This window comes from Gossypium hirsutum, chromosome A10 (genome assembly GCF_007990345.1).
Source record: "Gossypium hirsutum isolate 1008001.06 chromosome A10, Gossypium_hirsutum_v2.1, whole genome shotgun sequence".
Taxonomy (NCBI): Eukaryota; Viridiplantae; Streptophyta; class Magnoliopsida; order Malvales; family Malvaceae; genus Gossypium; species Gossypium hirsutum.
The window spans coordinates 4,171,180-4,189,597 of NC_053433.1; the positions used below are offsets into that span (position 1 = coordinate 4,171,180).

Consider the following 18,418-nt stretch of genomic DNA (forward strand, 5'->3'; position numbering starts at 1 on the left):
GCAACCTTTTGCCCTTGTATAACTTGGTTTCTTCTCCGAATCTGTTTTGGACATTTTTTTATATCTGAATCTCTTTTTTGATTGTATTCAATGTCCAAAAAAAACCTCCTCATTACATTTGATCTTTAGGCTTTTATATAGCCAATTTTACAAGAGTTTTTTTTATATTATTGCTATCACTTCTATATTTATTTTTGCAGATGCAAGTGGATGGTGGCCACAGTGGCGGTGGCAGAGGGTGGTTGAAGGCAGAAGGCCCTAGGTGTGGCGCACCTAGGGTTTGAAATTTCTAGTTTTTTCTTTTCTCTCTTTTTTTGTGTTGTTTGGGCTAGGGTTAGGTGTTGTTGGGTTTGGTTGATTGGGCTTTTAGTTTGGGGTGGGTTTGTTTTACGAGCCCGGGCAAAAATGGGTTGGTACAAGTTAAATGTTGAACAGTACCTAATGGAAAAAGATGCCTCCATTTGTCATTCGTAACACCCCTATCAAGTCTTTCCTTGATATTTGTTTCTGGCAAATTTCCCTTTCCCAAGCAAACCAAACTCCCAAATCCTCTAATTGACATTCCTCCAAAGTCTCTCGGAAAGCTTCCATTCGTCTTTCTTCTCTTTGAACACCTCCACTTTTCTTAAAAAAGTACATGATTTCATTGAAGTCGCCGTTTACTAGCCATGGATAATTCTGTCCTAGCCCCAATTTCCTTAACAGATTCCAAGTATCATTTTTTTTATCCCATAAGGTGAATTGTAAAACCCCGTAAATCGCCACTCTTTAGGGGTGAGCAAAATTTGATTCGATTCGGAAAACTTGATAAAATTTTCAAATTTTGAATTAAATAGTTCAAGTTATTTGAGTTAATCAAGTTATTTGGGTCAACTCAAATAAAAAAAATAAGTTTTTTGGTTTAACTCGAATGTGAATTACACAATTAGATTAATTCGAAAATCAGAATAAGAAAAGGTAAAACTACGTCATTTTGATGGATGTTTGCCTTTTCTAAAGTTAAAAGTCAAAACCATTAAGTTAAAAAGGTAAAACCATGTTGTTTTGATAAATGTTTACTAATTAAGTTAAAAGGCAAAACCATTATATTGTTTATGTTGTTAAATAATTTTATACTTTGTTTCCTAATTAAATAATCGGTTAATGTAAAGCGCAACATTAAGTACAAATAATAGGATTCGTTAACTCGACTCGACTTGACTCGAAATTTTTTGACTCGATTCGATCCGATTTGAAAAAAATTCAAATTGAGTTCGGTTGCTAAAATAGGATTCGTCAACTCGACTAACTCAAAATTTTTTGACTCGATCCGACTCGAGTCCATTGAATGCTCACTCCTACCACTCTTCTCTGGCACCCTCCTCTTTGATCAATACATCAATGCGACTTTTTGAAAAACTCCTCAAAGTAACCATAATATCTCTCTTCCATACCAAACACAAACTGCCTCGACAACCCTCAACTTCAACATCAATCCCATTCAAAAAACCACAACTCTTTCTAACTCTTTCCATTCGTTACTTATTAATTTTCATCTCCATTAAGAAGACCATATTGGGACTATGCTGCTTTAAGAAAAACCGCAGCCTTCTTACTGCTTCCAGACTCCCTAATCCACGGATATTCCAACTAATGGTTTTCATTGCATCCGGTCAACTTGCCTCTCGGTAGCCGCCGACTCCATAATTGAAGGAACAACATTCTGCTCCAAACTTTCATACATCGTTTCTAGCAAAACTTCAACACAATCCCCTTTTACCTTCCTTTCTCAATCTTTTTGTTCCATCCGTATTTGCAATGCCTAAACATCCAGTTTCGATTCCTTCTTCCATGGATTTCTTCTTTCTCAAGCAGTTACCATCAATTCGTTGATCCGTCTTAGCTTTTGGGACAATTCTTTTCTAGCTTGACTTCTTGGCTGAATTTTGATTTATGACCTGCTCACTCTTATTGGGATTTATCTAATCATCATCCGTAATTATGAATTTTTCTTCCTGCTCCTTGATCACATCCTCCTCTCTAATCAATTGGATTTCTTTTTGCGTACTCCAAGACGTGTTTTCCCCCTTTTCTGTTAAATTTATACTTTTTGACTTCAATTCTATACCTCCTGTATAAGAACATTGAGCCCCCACCTTTTTTTAAGATATTGTTGAATCTCATGCTCTCCTTTCCAGCTAAATTTGATTTTGCTTTTAAGGCCAACGTGTAAGGTGGGTCTTCTTTGATTTTGTTTTTCTCCTCGGGATTTAACACAATACAGTCATGAAGACTATGCCCCATTCTTCCACGGCCAAAGCAAAACATCTGTAATTTCTCATATTTAAAAGATATCCACGACTTATTAAAATTATTAATTAAAACAAAGAGACCTCGTCGAAGTGGTTTCTACACGTCCAGATTTATTCGAAGTCGACATAACTCCTATTAATTTCAGATCTGATTACCCCTCCAAACTTAACACCTGTGGCATGTAACAGATCTTTTTTATCAAATTCTGGTAAGTATGCACCAATCTTAATCCAGAATGGTGAAGACGTGAGCCTAATTTGAGTTTGTTTCATCAGCTGACTTAACCCATCAAATAGAATTAGGCTTTAGCGAAAGAGCTAAGGCCGCCCCTCCATAATGATCTCTAATTCTTCTTCTAAATCAAACACTATTAAAAATAAATTCTGTCCTACCATCTGAATCTCAAATTTCTTCCTTGTCTTCCATATGCTTTTCATCTGTGCCCTAAAACTTTCTGGGTTGTAGAGCTTCTCTGTCCAAATAGTACAGATCAGAGTTGGTTTTGCGTTTGGCACCACCATCGAGCCTTTAACTGATAACTGAATAAGTTCTTCAGCTAGAAGGGAGATCTCATCCCTCCTCTCTCTATCGACACCACCACTTTCCTCCATCCCAAGTCGCAACAGAAACTGCTTTCTCTAAAACTCTCAACAAAGCACTCTTGGCAACCCTAGAGAGAATTACTCCTCTTTAAAAACTATCCATCTCTTTAAAAAATTACAGTTCTTTTAACAATATTTACTTTCTTAAAGAATTAATTATATACATTTAGTTATATAGTCATATTGTTTAAAAATGATAGTCAATAATTTCTTGAAATGTATATAATTAATTCTTGAAGAAAGTAAAAAAATAGTAGCACGAAACAACTACCACCGATAATAATTAAACTTAATCAAATATATGAAAAATATTAAAGACAATTGAATTAAAATATAAATAACTTATAAATTTTTAAAAATCATCTCGCATAGCACACGAGATACTTAAATTACACTCACTTTTATAGTACTTTCAAATTCAATAATAAATTAAATTAAAGACAAGGATAATGTTTTAAAAAAATTAAAACCAATTAGGGATCATCATATAAATATATAAGTAGAGAAAGACTTAATCACAAACTTTTAAAATAAAGAAGATCTAAAAAAAATTATACCAAAAATGAAAAACATTTAAGCATTTGACATGAAAAGCTTGAATTTTATTTATTTATTATATTTTATATATTAAATACTTTTCTTTTTACTTGTTACGTAGTTAAAGGGTTACCACACATTTCCAAAAATTTTACTACATTTTTCCCAAAAATCCAATGTGTCATGATCAAAAGTAGAGTGAAGTTTGCTTTCTAACATTTAATTCCAGCCATTGATTGTTTTGGATTTCAAAGATCCCATTGAAGAAAGATCTTAACTTAGACGCTACTAATTATTGAGTATCTAAATATGCCATGACAAGCAAAATCTCCTTAAAATTATTTCTAGATGGTTTTTGGACCGGACGGGATCAATCGATATATTGGTTGGATCAAGAATTTATTGAGAAATCAATTTAGAATAAAAGACTAGGTCAGGTTACTCGCGAATTGATATGGACAAATTGAATTGGGTAAAAAATTGGTTGAATTGATTTTTCTATTCATGTAGTAAATTTTTTTATAAATTTTTAATATTTTTTTATTGAATAGGCTGGACCAATAATCCAATGATCTGACTGAATCGATCACTGATTCAATTATAGAATCCTTAAATTCTATAAATCTATTGGACTTGGATGAATTATATTCTATTATTGTGTAAACTACACTCAAGGTAACTAGATTATAACTTTTTTAAAATGAAATGACCAAAATATCAATTTATTAATAATTTAGTGGTAATAAGTATAATTTACCTTTCATTATTTTGGTTCAACAATACTTTTTAAGCACAAAAATATTCAAATTCAGTTCATTAATTTAATAACTTAAATCGTCGGAACTCAATAATGGTGAAATTGAATTCGAGGGAAAGAAAAGAACTTGAATTTTTCATAGTGGGACTATGACCAAGTGGAAATGTAGGCTTTGTAAGGTTAAAAGAAGGCCTTCTAAATTATTATCTTTTTTTCAGTACCTAAATTTTTTTATCAATTTAAATTAATTATTTTCCACGTTAGCACCTCTGTTTATCAACCGTTAATCAACAATGGTGTGATACAATTACTAACCAACACGTGACAAAAATGCCACATAAATAATGTCACATCATTATTTGTCAAATAATTTTAAAAAATAAAAACTAAAAATAAAAAAATAGAAAAATAAAAAAATATATAAAAAATTGTAAGTAAATAATCAATATGTGATTAAAAATATTATATTCATATTTATCTTAATATTAATTAAAAATAATTATATTATTATTAAAAAAATTCCTTCCCCCCACCCCATTCCCTTCTCGTCTCCGTCTCCGTCCCTCTCCTCTCCCTACCACCACCTACATGCCGACCACCTATTAAAAAATATTTTATTTTGCAAATTTTTTTCCAGCTACTTACCAGTACCTATTAAATTTTTTTTTGAATCGGAAAATACCCATAAATGTACTCGAAAATATATATGGGTACCAGTTATGGCAGTATCGAGACACTAAAAAAGTTAATTTTTTATCCCCAACTCAATTAAAAAGTAATAATTACACGATGATGGACTTTGGTGTTAACACCGCCTGACACTGTTCATTTTGAATCGTTTTCGTTATACATTTTGAAATTGGGTAATTTTTGTAAATAATAAATTTTTTCAGGTTATTTTTGAAAAAAAAGTCATAAAATTATGGGAAATGGATTGTTTAGCTATAGATAAAGTTATATTATCTTTTTAGAATTTGAACTAAAATGATAAATTTTGTAAACATTGAGGGCTGAATTTGTTATTAGACGATAAAAAAAAATCTCAAATCAGCTTGAGTGGCCAAAATATTTGAGTTTGAAAAGTTTAATAATTAAATCGAAAAAATTAATAATTCAATGACCAAAATAGAATGAAGGTAATAGTTTAGTAACCATTTTTATAGTTTAACATTTTGGAAAAATTTTATAAGAAATAATTTGGTAATCTCGACATCAACATTATAATCCGAAGACATTGAGGAACCATTTTCTCTGTAAATATGATAGAATTAACAAGTCGGATTAGCTTTGGCAACAAGTAAATTTTTAGTGTTCAAGCGACCGGACAACATTCAACTTAGTATTGTTAACATTAATGGAAGACAATTAATAATGGTTGCCATTAACATTAATGGGAGACAATCAATAATGACAACCACCAACTTTAGAAAAGTGGCAAGGAATAATTTTTTTTTGGTCCTTGAGATAATGAGCTATTTATTGTTTGGTCCTTGAACCTCAACTATAAATAGGCCTTCTCATTTCTCATTTCAATTCATCCCAACCAATCTTTCTCTCTTAGTTTTCTCTCTTCTCCCATTTGAGAATTCTTAAGGAATTCTATTTGTTTGTAATATTTTGGAGATAGTAAAGTTATCATCTGGTGTTAGTGCCCGAGGACGTAGGTATAATTTACCGAACCTCGTTAAAACTCTTATGTTCTTTTTGTCCTATTTTTCTTTCAATATTTGAGGGTATAATAGTAGTATTTAATTGTGCTATTAAATTACTATAGAAGGGATATTCTGACTAAGGAAAGACTTGGTATTTAAGAGATCCATGTGATCCACCTCTCTTCCCTGGGAATTAAACTTTGTGTGATTTTTTAGTACAATAATTTACACGCTTCCGACCCTATTGGAACAACAAGTATAACTCAAAGGTGGACAAACTCATAATGTGTAATTTCATTGTCTTGTTAGAAAACGTTGAACAAATTAGTTGCCAATATTTTAAAGAATAAACGTTACCTGAATTAGATGAATATTTCAACTGTTGAACATGTATAATTTATGTTATAAAAGTCTCACCATAAACGAAAGAAATTGCAAGTAAACGATCGAGCACACGAAACTGGGTAATTTGTCTGGCTATCATTGGAGTGTTCCTTTTATTACTGCAAACCCCTATTTCATAAACATGATTAATTCCTTAATTAATCTTCCATCACCCAACAAAGTAACCAATAATCGAGTGCCATGGCTGCCTCTATTCTGCTTTCCCACGAGTCTTTATCCCCCAAACCTTAAAATTTTAATTCATAATTAGATGCTAAAAATTTTCAAAGGGCCAATTAATTATATATAAAAAAAAGAGTGTGAAATTCAAGCATGGACCTTATGAAAGATTATAAAATCATTAGATTGATGAGTCCTCTCCTTTTTTATTATAAGTAGAAATTATTTTATTATTATGTATGAATCAAAACCAGGTCGTACCAAATTTTGGTGGGTTCATACCAAATAATTATATGGTACAAATGTGTAAGAATTTTGGGAATTAAATAAAGATTAAAAGGTGAGAAATAAGGGTCCATGACAACTATTATATATGTTCAAGATCAAGAAGATTATGTCATTCATGGAGAAAATTTTGATTGAAAAAATCAATCCTAACATAAATTGAGTGTTAGGTATACTAATAAAATATATTGTACTCATAGATAAAAAATTTAAAAATGATATTATTATAAAAAATAACTACGAATTTCGAGAAAAATAATTTTCATAAACAATAAAATTAACATAAAAAATACTTTAATTATATAAAAGAATTATGAAAATTCAACAAAAATACATGATATCGACATCGACATCGATCCTTCAGTGGAATGTGGATCATAAAAGTAACTTAGTTGTATTATTTATTTTGGTGTAAGTGAAGGTGGACCAATTAGATTTGGGGAAATTGTTCAGACACATATGTATGAAAAAGCAATAATAATAAGAAAACAGATTGATTGAAATTTGGATTGCCACCTTTGATCGTAATGTCGTTTTAATGTGATATGGATTATATGGTAAATAGAAACAGAAATATTTTGCAAATTGACTTCACAATTGCTGCCAACCGGATTTCTTTTGGCTTCAAACATAATTATTCTTGTGTTGTCAAATGTATGGGTCATCTTCATGGATTTTTATCTATTTATTATTGTTTTACATTAAAAAGTAGCTTTGAATTCGAAATAATTGAAGTTCATGATTAAGATCTTATGATATTTTAGTTTTGAAAGTCAAAGCTCATAAGTTCTAGTATGGGGTTGGTTACAATTGTTAAAATTAATTATTTTAATTATATCGAAGTTCATAGTTTCTCATTTCAATAATATCATCTCTAAGATTTAAACTTATATCTCTTCTTCAAAATATAATATATCTTATCATTACACTCGATATTTATTACACAAACAATGTTGCAAATTATGGCACATCTCATTATATGTATATATTAAAAAAACTAAACTACACTTTGCAACACAAATCACCGGTGGCAGTGCTAACAGGGGATGGTAGGGGACCGATCTCCCTTAAAATGAATTTTTTTCATTAAGGTCTCTTTATAATTTATAAAATTTTAAATTAATAATGGTAAAATTACACTTTGATCCTAAAAATGATAAAAATTTAATTTAATCTTTTAAAAATTATAAAAATATAATCGTATAAAACTTAAACTAAGATGTATACTCAAAATTAAATCAAGAAATTATTAGCTTTACGTAAATGACAAAAATAATTAGTAACTTGACATGAAATAACAATTTTTAGTTCCTCTTTTTGATCACTTTAAAGTAAACCACGACTAAAAAATATATATAATTTGTTGCAATGGTGATCTAATTATCATATTAGTTGCTTTGGCTTTCGTTAGTTTGGTAATCCATTCCGCATGATTTATGATAAGAAAAGGTGGTAGTAAGTATGTATGTATATACGTAGAAAATCGAGGAAACATCTGTGGTTCACAATTATTTGCCGACTTGATCCCTATAAAAGGCCCTTCGATTTTGGAACTTCACCACCTTACCTACAATTTCATACCCCATCTTCTCTCTGCCACTGTTTAATGAGTGTACCATCATCAAATCTAATGGAGGATCCAGTGAAACCAAGCAAACACAGAAACCATCAAAAGGCAAAAGGGATATCATTATTCGCCTTCGTTTCCTCTATTCTGATTTACGTCTCTATTTCCTACGACATCTTCAACCTTTTTGCTGCTTCACCACTTTTAAGTGATACCAAGCTCTGGTTTCTCATTTCCAACACCCTCATCCTTATCATCGCCGCTGATTACGGTGCTTTCTGTTCCTCCAACCACCAAAAACTCAACCTTTACGACGAATATTACCACGCCATGCGTAGCCAAGCCAGGAAGAGTTGGACTTCCACTGATCCACAACAAGACCCCGATTTCACTGCAAATAACACCATTCCAATGGAGGAAAACATTTTCGAAGACAATGAAGAAATCCCAGAAAAAATATTACAAGTAGTCGAAATCCATGAACCTGATCAAAGACCCAAAGAGCATGAACTGAACGAGTTGGCAGCAGAAGCAAACGAGTTCTCGACCATGTCGGATGAGGAACTAAACAGGAGAGTTGAAGAGTTCATTGAGAAGTTCAACAGGGAGATTAGGCTTCAAGCTACTGCTAGGAACCGCCAACTTTTGGAATAGGGAGTATAGGAAAGGAGATAATACTGACAATTTTTTTGTGTCCCCTTTCTTTAGTTTGTGCTTTCCAATTGAGGGTCCTTGAATCTTCCCTCTTTGTTATATTCCCTTAGAAATGTAGCAGTGTACATGATTTGGAGTTTAACTTCCATATAAAAGCACTTTATCTTTTCCATCATCTTTCCTCACATTTATCTTTTAGCCATGCTTTTATGTTTTCAATTTGTTAGGTTGCATTGCACAATATCTAAACAAAATTGAAGTAGAAATAAATTTCAAGTATAAGTGTGAAAATTAGGATGGAACTACATCGATGGTGGAACTTTGCTTCAGACCTAGACACTTTTTTATATAATTTAAAATTACCTTTTTTTTTTTGTGTGTTTATGTGATTTTGAAAATCAGTGAGATTGAATAATAGCTTCAAAGCAGTGTCAACTTACTTGAACCCACATCTTTCTATATTAATAATAATATCTATACCAATTCAGTTAAAACTTAATAAAACATATAAAAATAATTAAGATATAAGTGGGTATGGATTGAAATGGAGTGAAACACAAACAAATTTTAACCGAAACTAAACTTACCCCCGAATTTTTCTAACCAGAATTTGACCCATAAATTTTGCCTTTGATACTGAGCAACGTTCAATGGGTTGGGCTTTTTAAGAGCAGACCCAGCCCACTTTGGCTTGAGTTCATACTTGTATTAAACAGGCTTGGGCATGTGCATCAATATTTGTCCACACCATTGAAAACCCAGCATGAATTTCTCCACTTGCCAACTACGAAACTGTCAGAAATGACATCACACCTTATCCACAAAACGAGTTAAAAATGAGAGACAGATTTTCAGTTACTACACATATAAACGAAAGCTTGTAATAATATAGCATGGAGATGTTGGCTTCTCTACACACACTCCCATCTCCATTGCCACCTACAACTTCATCATCAGAACCTTCATATAAGACTCCATTCATTACAAGGAGAAGAACCATTATCTCTGCTTCAACTGCTGCAATAGCTTCTTTACTCTATATTTCAAATCCCATTCCTTCTTTATATCCAGCTATCGCTCTGCAACCTCAACAAGTGGAGCTTGATCAAGAAGAAGATAGAATCGTTCGTCTATTTCAGGTTCCCTTGCAAGTTTCTTTGCTAATTTAATTATTTGTTTAGCCTCTGATAGCATTAATTGAGTATGACATTTGAATTATTGTAGGAAACATCTCCATCGGTTGTGTTCATTGAAGACCTTGAATTAGCTAAAATCCCAAAGAGCTCTTCCAAGGGAGACAGGGTTGTTGTTGCTGAGGATGAAGATGCAAAAGTTGAAGGGACAGGTTCAGGCTTCATTTGGGACAAATTTGGTCATATTGTGAGCATTTCCTTCGGTTGGTTTTCTTAAACATGTAATTTGTAATTATACAAAATAACATTTGGGTTTTATAGAGTCGCTGATATGTAACAGGTTACTAATTACCATGTTGTTGATAAATTGGCTACCGACCAAAGTGGATTGCAACGTTGTAAGGTGTTTTCCCATGAACTATGTTGTACCCTTTGACAAGTATTATGGCCGGTTATTAATCTGATGCCTATTATTTTTTCCAGGTGCTCTTGGCTGATGCTAGCGGAACTAGCTTTTACAAAGAAGGGAAAATTGTTGGCATTGATCCAGCCTACGATCTAGCTGTTTTAAAGGTACCTAATTACACCTCTCTCCACTTAGGTATAGTTTATCTAAGTTGGCTGCGGGCATTAAGTTAGTTGATATTAGACAACTTAATTGATATGAAATTAATACTTTGAGAATTTAATTAGATCATATTTGAAGTTTTAAAAGTAATTAAGAATTAATGTAATGATAAATTTAACCTTAAACATTTATATTTTCTCACATTGCCCTAATTCTTTTTTTATCACCTTTAAAATTTAGCCAAAGTAAATTGGACCATTGCATTTTTAATGGCACTGACGTTAAAAATAATAAAATAAAAATTTAACAATTAAAAAAGAAAATGGTTCATAAAATTTCTTAAAAAGATTATCCATGTTAACTGTTAAGGTCATGTTACACGAGCTGGCGCGCCAATGTCATTAACATTTTAACAGTTCGGTTAATTTATCTTTTCAAAAGAAAGAAATTTGACTAAATTATGAAGATCGAAATGATCCCCTAAAAAAATTTAGAACCGAAGTGACAATGGGTAAATATTAGAATTTTCATCTTTGAGTATGTCTTGCAATCGACCGGATGCCAAATCTTTTAATGATGAAAGCTGTGGATGTTTGCTTCTTGTTAATGCTTTTGTTGGAATAATGTTTATGGTTTTTGTATGAACAAACAGTGCAAGTGTTGCTACATGCTTTGAAATAAATTTCCATCTGCAGGTTGATGTTGAGGGCTATGAACTAAAACCTATTGTTGTCGGCACTTCTCGGGATTTACGCGTGGGTCAGAGCTGTTTCGCCGTTGGAAATCCCTTCGGATATGAGAACACTCTAACCACAGGGGTAACCAAACTGTTTTATACCACACCAAACCAGTGTTTTACTCTTTTTAACTGGTTCCTTTATAAAGAGCCGTAGAAAATTTATTGAATCCATCAGTGCAGGTGGTTAGTGGATTAGGCAGAGAGATAACTTCCCCAAATGGCAGAGCAATTCGAGGAGCAATCCAAACAGATGCCGCCATTAATGCAGGTAATATGTTAGACGAATTTCATTTGTAAGCTAACATTCAAAAATTCTATCTTGCAGACTTTCAACTGCATTTTTACATTTGATTTAGCTTAAGTTGATGACGCTTATGCAGGCAACTCGGGTGGACCGTTGATTGATTCCTATGGTCATGTCATCGGAGTTAATACCGCAACTTTCACTCGGAAAGGTGATGAAATATCTCTGTTTCCCATATTTTTGTGAAGAGAATGGTTTGATTCAATTACAAAGTACTCAAAACTTGCTTCTGGGTTTATACTATCTTGCAGGGACAGGAATTTCCTCTGGTGTTAACTTCGCAATACCAATTGACACAGTTGTCCGAACAGTACCTTACCTTATCGTATATGGAACCCCATATAGTAACAGGTTTCAATAATGTTTTGGCCTGAAGAAAATTCATTTATGATGTACATAGCTATATGTATACATACACATTTCATCAGATACAATTTGCATCAAGAAATTGCAAAGACCTTTCGGTATTACGTTGCAATGTGTACCTACATCTAACAATTCAAATATAAGAAGAAACTTAAAAGAAATTGAACATTCCTTACCAAACACATACTCCATGACTGAAGCTCCTTTATATCATTTTTGCCTACCAAAGAATATCATATGGATTATATAAATGCAGGTTATCTGAGTGCAAGATCAAATTCCCTATAGTGCAACAATTACGATCCTTTCAATTTGCTCAAAACAACGCAATTACAATACAATCAATCACTCTAGAAAACTAACAATACTTGCATGAAAACTGTTGTTTCTTTCAAACATAGATTTTATGGGAACATAAGATTCTAGTTTCTTATACCTTCAGCAGTGACAACTGTTCCTCGACGGAGCAATCCACATGACAGGAGTTCTGACAAGAGGAAGGGATGAGAACAAGACCAAGGCATCGTTGCTCCATAGGAGACGGAGAAGACCGACGGGTACTACGATACTCTATTGTATCTTGGAGAATGATATTCCCTTGCTTGTCAAGGCAGTGGAAAGTGCCCAAGAAAAACCGGCCGTCTTTGATCCCCACCAGCATCCGGCGAAACAATAGCTTCCTTACACGAGTTACGGGATCTGAGCTGCTAGAATTAGAACCATCTGAGTTCCCCAGCTGAATCAAGGATTCCCCTACTTCTTGTTCCATCCCAATGCACTTGAATCAGTAACTTTTTTGCTGAAAACATAGGAAAATAATCGAGGTTATTAGATAGTCATTAACAAGCTAATGACAAAACACACCCTATCATCTAACAGCTGAAGTACATAAAATTCACAATTCAGGAAGTTGAGCAAATTAGGCAACAAGCTTTGAAATTCATAGGAATACAATTAAAATTTTGAAAATGTTTAAAAGCCCACTTAATAGGGTTCAATGGAAAGAGGCATTCTATTTGGCAAATTAATAATATGAATCAGTGCCCTAAACCCCCAATAACATAGAAATCGATAAGGAAACAAGCGAGCACAGCATATAAAATAAGCAAGGAAGACAGAAAGAACAATAATCTAGCCCTCGATCAAAAGCAAACCCAGAAAGAGAAGACCAAGAAAAAGATTTAAATTGGTAAAGATTATGATGCAAAATAAGCATAAGTTGATAAGTTAACAAATGATGAAAAAAAATTGCAGGAACTTACCAAAGAAAGATATGAATGATCGAGAGAACAAAAATTCAATCTTTCAGTTTCTATGATTTTGTTCTGGAAAGTGAGGGGGGAAAAGAACAAGATGGCAAGGGAAAATGACGAACAGACAGATTTTGGGTTTATTGAGTGAGGCTTTTGAACCGGTTCGAGTGGGTTAATTCGGCCCAATAGCAAGGGGCTTGGATCATTAACAGTAGATTTATGTGTACAAGGACAACAACACTAGTTCTATCAATAAACAAAATTAAGAATCAAGTTAGACGTCCATCTAATAAAGTCATAATATGTTATCTGATATTGCATTTAGAAAATAATTTATAACTGGTGTTTAAAAAGATTATATTCCCATATCCATATTCAAATATTCATTGAACATGATACAAATAGTAAAGCCCTTACACGGTTGCGAGGTATAAAGAAATGATGTATATGCATACATGTTTCTACTTTATTGTTGGTTTGGGGGACATGAGGGAGACAAATGATTGCAAAATCCTTGGTGGTTATGTAATTATTATAAGAACAAAAGACAGCATTGTGTATATAAAAATGGAAGAGTGGGCATGCATTGTTTGGACAATATTATTGTTTTAAACCCCATGACATAGCTGGACTTTGATTATCATATTGCCAAACACCTGTTGGGAATGGCTTGGCTGTTCTTTGCTCTTCAGTGTGTCTTGCATTTAATTATACTCATCAGATTAGCTTTGTCTCCATCAATATATCAACTTTATAATTAACCCTATGATTATGTGATTAAAGATACCTATAATATTCTTTTATGTAGTCCAATAGTTGGGTCATTGATGTTTATGGATATAATTTTGTGGGTTGTTTTGTTTGTAGGAGATTGGTTAATGGAAATTTGGGTAGTGAAATGGGGCCAAATTAAATTATATGCAATCATTTTTCTTTTTCCTTATTTTTGTTTTATTGCATTAAAATTTTAAAATATCTAGCTCATTTATTATGTGCAAATTTACATGGTGATTTTGCCCTTATCACCGCCACTCCACCATTAATAAGGAATTTAAACTCTTGTTCCCACACTTCCATCATTGAGGTGAGGTAGGTAAGTGTCACTAATTTCCCACCTTTCCCACTTTTCTCTTACTCCTAAATTCCTACAATATTTACATGATTTTAGTAATCCTCACCTTGAGTATGTATGGAGTAGTTTTAAAACTCGTGGCGAGTATCTATTCCTTAATGGGCTTACAAAATACAAATGATTAGTTATTGGGCTTGTTCCAGTAGATGTCTTGAGAAAAAAAAAAGATTTAAGATTTAATTTAGCATTATTTCTCAAAAGTACTTTTGAGCCAAAAAACATTTCTTTCAAGAAAAAAACTAAATTTTTTTGCTTTTCCTTTTGTCTAAACAAGTATTTTTGCAAAGTATTTTTTGTCCAAAAAGCACTTTTGAAAAATTTAAAAACATCTTATTTAGCAATGCTTTTATCTCAAAAAGTATTTTTTGTCCCAAAAGTGTTTATTAGAAGCAATGCTAAATTGATTAGTAAAAAAAATTGTTGAATTTAAAATTGGGTTAAGTTTCAGATTTAATATTTAAGGTTAAAGCTCGAGTTCAATTATTTTCAATCTCATATTTGTAATTTTTTTATCTTATAAAAACTAAATATATTATATTATAGGAAATTATTTGGTATACTGTTAATAGAGTTTTTAGAGTCTATAATCAGAGTCAGAGATTGACAAGTGTGCTATAGGAGTATAGTAAAATATAACAAAAATAAATATTAAAAAAACATATCAATTTTTTAAGACTGTTTGTGGAAAAAAAAGGTACCCTACTAATGTATCAAATACTCACCCTTAAATTATAATGTAAACAATAAAAAATATGTTAAATTATTTATGTTTACAAATAAAATAAAATAAAATATATTAAATATTAAATAAAAATTTACATAATTTATAAGGGATAAATATTAAATTTATATATGAAATTTGGTCTAATGTATAGTTTGATACATAAATTTTGGTTTGGTACAATTATACAAATGAACTTAAATTATAGTTCATATATATAAAACTTCGATTTGATTCAATTATACACATTTATTTGATTCGATTTAGTTTAAGTCAGACTCTTTTATCTAATTATCTGTTATAAGTTAAATCTTGAAATTAACCGATGAAATCAAACATTTATTTTGTTATTGTTTTGTTTGTTCATGATGCCTAGATGGGGCATGCTCCGTATTGGTCCACCGTTTGGTCTAGAGAAATTAATATTAAAAGGAAATCATTTTCCACCAAAAAATTGTTTATTGCACCTCTTCATTGGCTTTAAATGTATACAAAAGGAGAAGACCCACAATTTAAATTAAACCCATACCTTTTAGAATTATTAATTCCTTTTTAAAGAATTTATTGTTGTATATATTACGAAACAAATGGGTTTTTTAATGTATTTTTAAAAAATTGTTCTGAAATCATGTGGATATTATGTATTTATATTGATAAAATGAAGTTAAAGGAGTGATTAACAATAAAACAACATTAAAATATCATTTAAGAGAATTTGAAGGATTTAAATGATAAACTTAAACTACAATTTGTCATAAATTTTTTTTCTTAAAGTATCAAAAGAAAAGCTTATTTGTTTTCCAGGGCTTGACATGGAAAGTGGATGAGATTGCTAAAGCTTCTATTACTTGGACGAGATAATTTTAGTCCACATGTAAGGAAGATTTTGAATCGAAGATGTTTTTCCATTCGAGGGTGTCCTTTATCAGATAATTGGGTTCGCTTGCATAATGATAGTGCAGTTAATTTGAATACATAATTTGCGTGTGTAGGGGAGTGGTGTGAAATCATTTAGGGGAATGAATTATGGGGTTTAGGGCTAGTTTAACAATACTTTTGAAAATGCTTTTAAAATGTGCTTTAAACAAGTGCTTTTAAGAAGTACTTTTTGAAAATTTTGGTTTAATATTTGAGTGTTTAGCATTACTGTCAGAAAGTACTTTTGAGAAATAAAATATCCATTTTAGACATCTTATTATCAAGTAACAAATATACATTTAAATAATGTTCAAATACAAGAAGTCTACTACCCTAGCAAGTCTTCTGTCTGCCGCCGCTGGTCTGAGGTTCTAGGTCTGTTTCTTTGAGTCTTTTGTGTTTCTTGTTTTTTCTTTTAGTTTCTTCTGTAGTCAGCCTTTAAGAGCCAAATTGAGTTCTCAAGGTTGCTGGTTACTCGTCATTCTCTTGCCACTGGTCTTTCAAATCTGCAGTCATGGATACTGAATTAGCACGGTTAACGCTCAATGAAGAAGAAGAGGAGGTTCTACAGTTACAGATAGATCCAGGGGGGATAGAGGGGGGAGGAATTTCAAGTTGTAGGATGTTTTTTAACAGCCAGTGTTATTCACTTTCCAGCCATGAGAAATACTATGGCAAATTTGTGGCATCCAATTTATGGGGTTCAAATTCGAGATCTGGGGACGAAGAGGTATCTTTTTCAGTTTTTTCACATTATGGATATGGAGAGAGTCTTAAAGGGTTCACCATGGAATTCAATAATCATCTATTACTGCTCTGTAAGTTGAAGAGGGGGAAAGCCCTTTAGATGTCCCATTAATTTTTTCTCCTTTTTGGGTGCAAATCCATGACATTCCAATTGGTATGTTTTCTGAAAATTTAGCAATACAGCTGGGTAATTTTATTAGGACTTTTTTGGAATATGATAGATCAAACTTGGGAAAAGAAAATCAAAATTTCATGAGATTACGCGTCCAGGTTGATGTTAGGCGTCTATTGAAGAGGAAAAAATAGATCATGGTCTATGGAAGGTGTTCATTTGTTAAATTCAAATATGAACATCTATCGCTCTTTTGCTTTTATTGTGGATGACTGGGGCATAGTGATTCTTTTTGCGAAGCAAGAATGATTCTTGGTGTAAATATTGCTGAGATGGGATGGGATTTGTCGTTGCGAACGCAATCTTGGAGAGCTCTATCGATGAAGAGTATTTGGTTGAGAGAAGAAGGGGAAGGTAAATGGGAAGGCTATGGTAAGGATACTCGAGTCCTAGGGGTTGGATCATGGGGAGGGGAACACATGGGACAAGTTGGGAAGGGTTTGGATCCAACGTTGGGATTGAATTTAGAAGGGGGAACATTTTCCATTAGTAAAGAATGGGATGGATTTTGAAAAGATCAGATGCAAACTGCTATGGAACATGATTCAGAGGATGGAATCTTAGAAGGAGAGGAGTGGAAAAAATGGCAACGGGGGGTGATGGAAAATTCAAATGAAAAAGGTGAGAGTGGTAATCTGATGGCAAGAAATAGGAGATTGGTAGATTCTAATTCTTTATTATCGGTGGCTGCCAAGAGGCAAGCCAACCATGCGCAATGAAAATCATAAGTTGGAATGTTCGTAGGTTGGGGAGCCTACAGACGACTCGAAGACTTCGGCATATGCTGAAGAATTATAATCCCAAATAGTTTTCTTAATGGAGACAAAACTTCAAAAAAGACAAATAGAAATAGTTCGGAGATGTTGTGGATTCATGAACGATATTGAGGTTGATTCTGAAGGCAGAGGAGGGTTGTGTTTAGCTTGGAAAACGGATGTTAATATTGTACTTCAGAGCTATTCCAAACGGCATATTGATGTGGTAATTGACGATTCTGAGGCAGGATACAAATGGAGATTAACGGGTTTTTACGGAACCCCTTATGCATAAGATAGGAATGATTCTTGGACGGTTTTTGAAAAGTTTAAATTCTGATATGAACCTTCCTTGGTTTGTTTGTGAGACTTTAATGAAATTTTGTATGGATGTGAAAAGAAGGAGGTTTGCCAAGAGAAGAATGGAGAATGGAGCTTTTTCGAAGAACTTTGGAAGAGTGCCAATTGAACGACGTGGGTTATACTGGTAACTGGTTTACTTGGGAGAGGGCAACCTACCAGAAACAAACATACGAGAACGCTTAGACAGGGGGTTGCAAATTCAGATTGGATTGCTATATTCCCACGGGTAAAAGTTCAACATCTAGTTCATCCTTTTTCAGACCATTGCCCTCTTTTAATAAACACAAAAATAAGTGAAGGGAGATTGCAGAATAATTCCTTCAAATTTGAAGCTTGG

General features: G+C 32.6%; 3 protein-coding genes across 3 annotated transcripts; 2 read left to right on the forward strand and 1 right to left on the reverse strand.

Annotated features, from left to right (window-relative positions):
- Positions 1–8,295: 8,295 nt before the first annotated feature.
- On the forward strand, positions 8,296–8,910 carry LOC121208519 (uncharacterized). Its single transcript, XM_041079381.1, has one exon. It carries the CDS (start codon positions 8,296–8,298, stop codon positions 8,908–8,910), a length of 615 nt encoding a protein of 204 aa, XP_040935315.1.
- A 745-nt stretch (positions 8,911–9,655) lies between these two features.
- Positions 9,656–12,124, forward strand: LOC121208579 (protease Do-like 5, chloroplastic). Its single transcript, XM_041079619.1, has 8 exons — positions 9,656–10,049; positions 10,135–10,290; positions 10,384–10,446; positions 10,527–10,616; positions 11,307–11,429; positions 11,531–11,618; positions 11,731–11,805; positions 11,906–12,124. Exons 1-8 carry the CDS (start codon positions 9,804–9,806, stop codon positions 12,013–12,015), a joined length of 951 nt encoding a protein of 316 aa, XP_040935553.1. The 5' UTR covers positions 9,656–9,803; the 3' UTR covers positions 12,016–12,124.
- LOC121202897 (uncharacterized) lies at positions 11,625–13,432 on the reverse strand. Its single transcript, XM_041079620.1, has 3 exons — positions 13,283–13,432; positions 12,457–12,819; positions 11,625–12,240 (listed from the first exon to the last, which is right to left on the reverse strand). The coding sequence occupies exons 2-3, from the start codon at positions 12,787–12,789 to the stop codon at positions 12,226–12,228; spliced, it is 348 nt and encodes a 115-aa protein (XP_040935554.1). The 5' UTR covers positions 12,790–12,819; positions 13,283–13,432; the 3' UTR covers positions 11,625–12,225.
- Between the last annotated feature and the right edge of the window lie 4,986 nt (positions 13,433–18,418).

What these genes read in the sequence shown, in the direction of transcription:
- LOC121208519 (XM_041079381.1), top strand. Translation starts at nt 8,296, where the DNA reads ATGAGTGTACCATCATCAAATCTAATGGAGGATCCAGTGAAACCAAGC.
- LOC121208579 (XM_041079619.1), top strand. Translation starts at nt 9,804, where the DNA reads ATGGAGATGTTGGCTTCTCTACACACACTCCCATCTCCATTGCCACCT. An exon ending in AGAACACTCTAACCACAGGG is followed by an intron (nt 11,430 to 11,530) that starts GTAACCAAACTG and finishes CCATCAGTGCAG; the next exon opens with GTGGTTAGTGGATTAGGCAG. An exon ending in AGATGCCGCCATTAATGCAG is followed by an intron (nt 11,619 to 11,730) that starts GTAATATGTTAG and finishes ACGCTTATGCAG; the next exon opens with GCAACTCGGGTGGACCGTTG.
- LOC121202897 (XM_041079620.1), bottom strand. Translation starts at nt 12,789, where the DNA reads ATGGAACAAGAAGTAGGGGAATCCTTGATTCAGCTGGGGAACTCAGAT.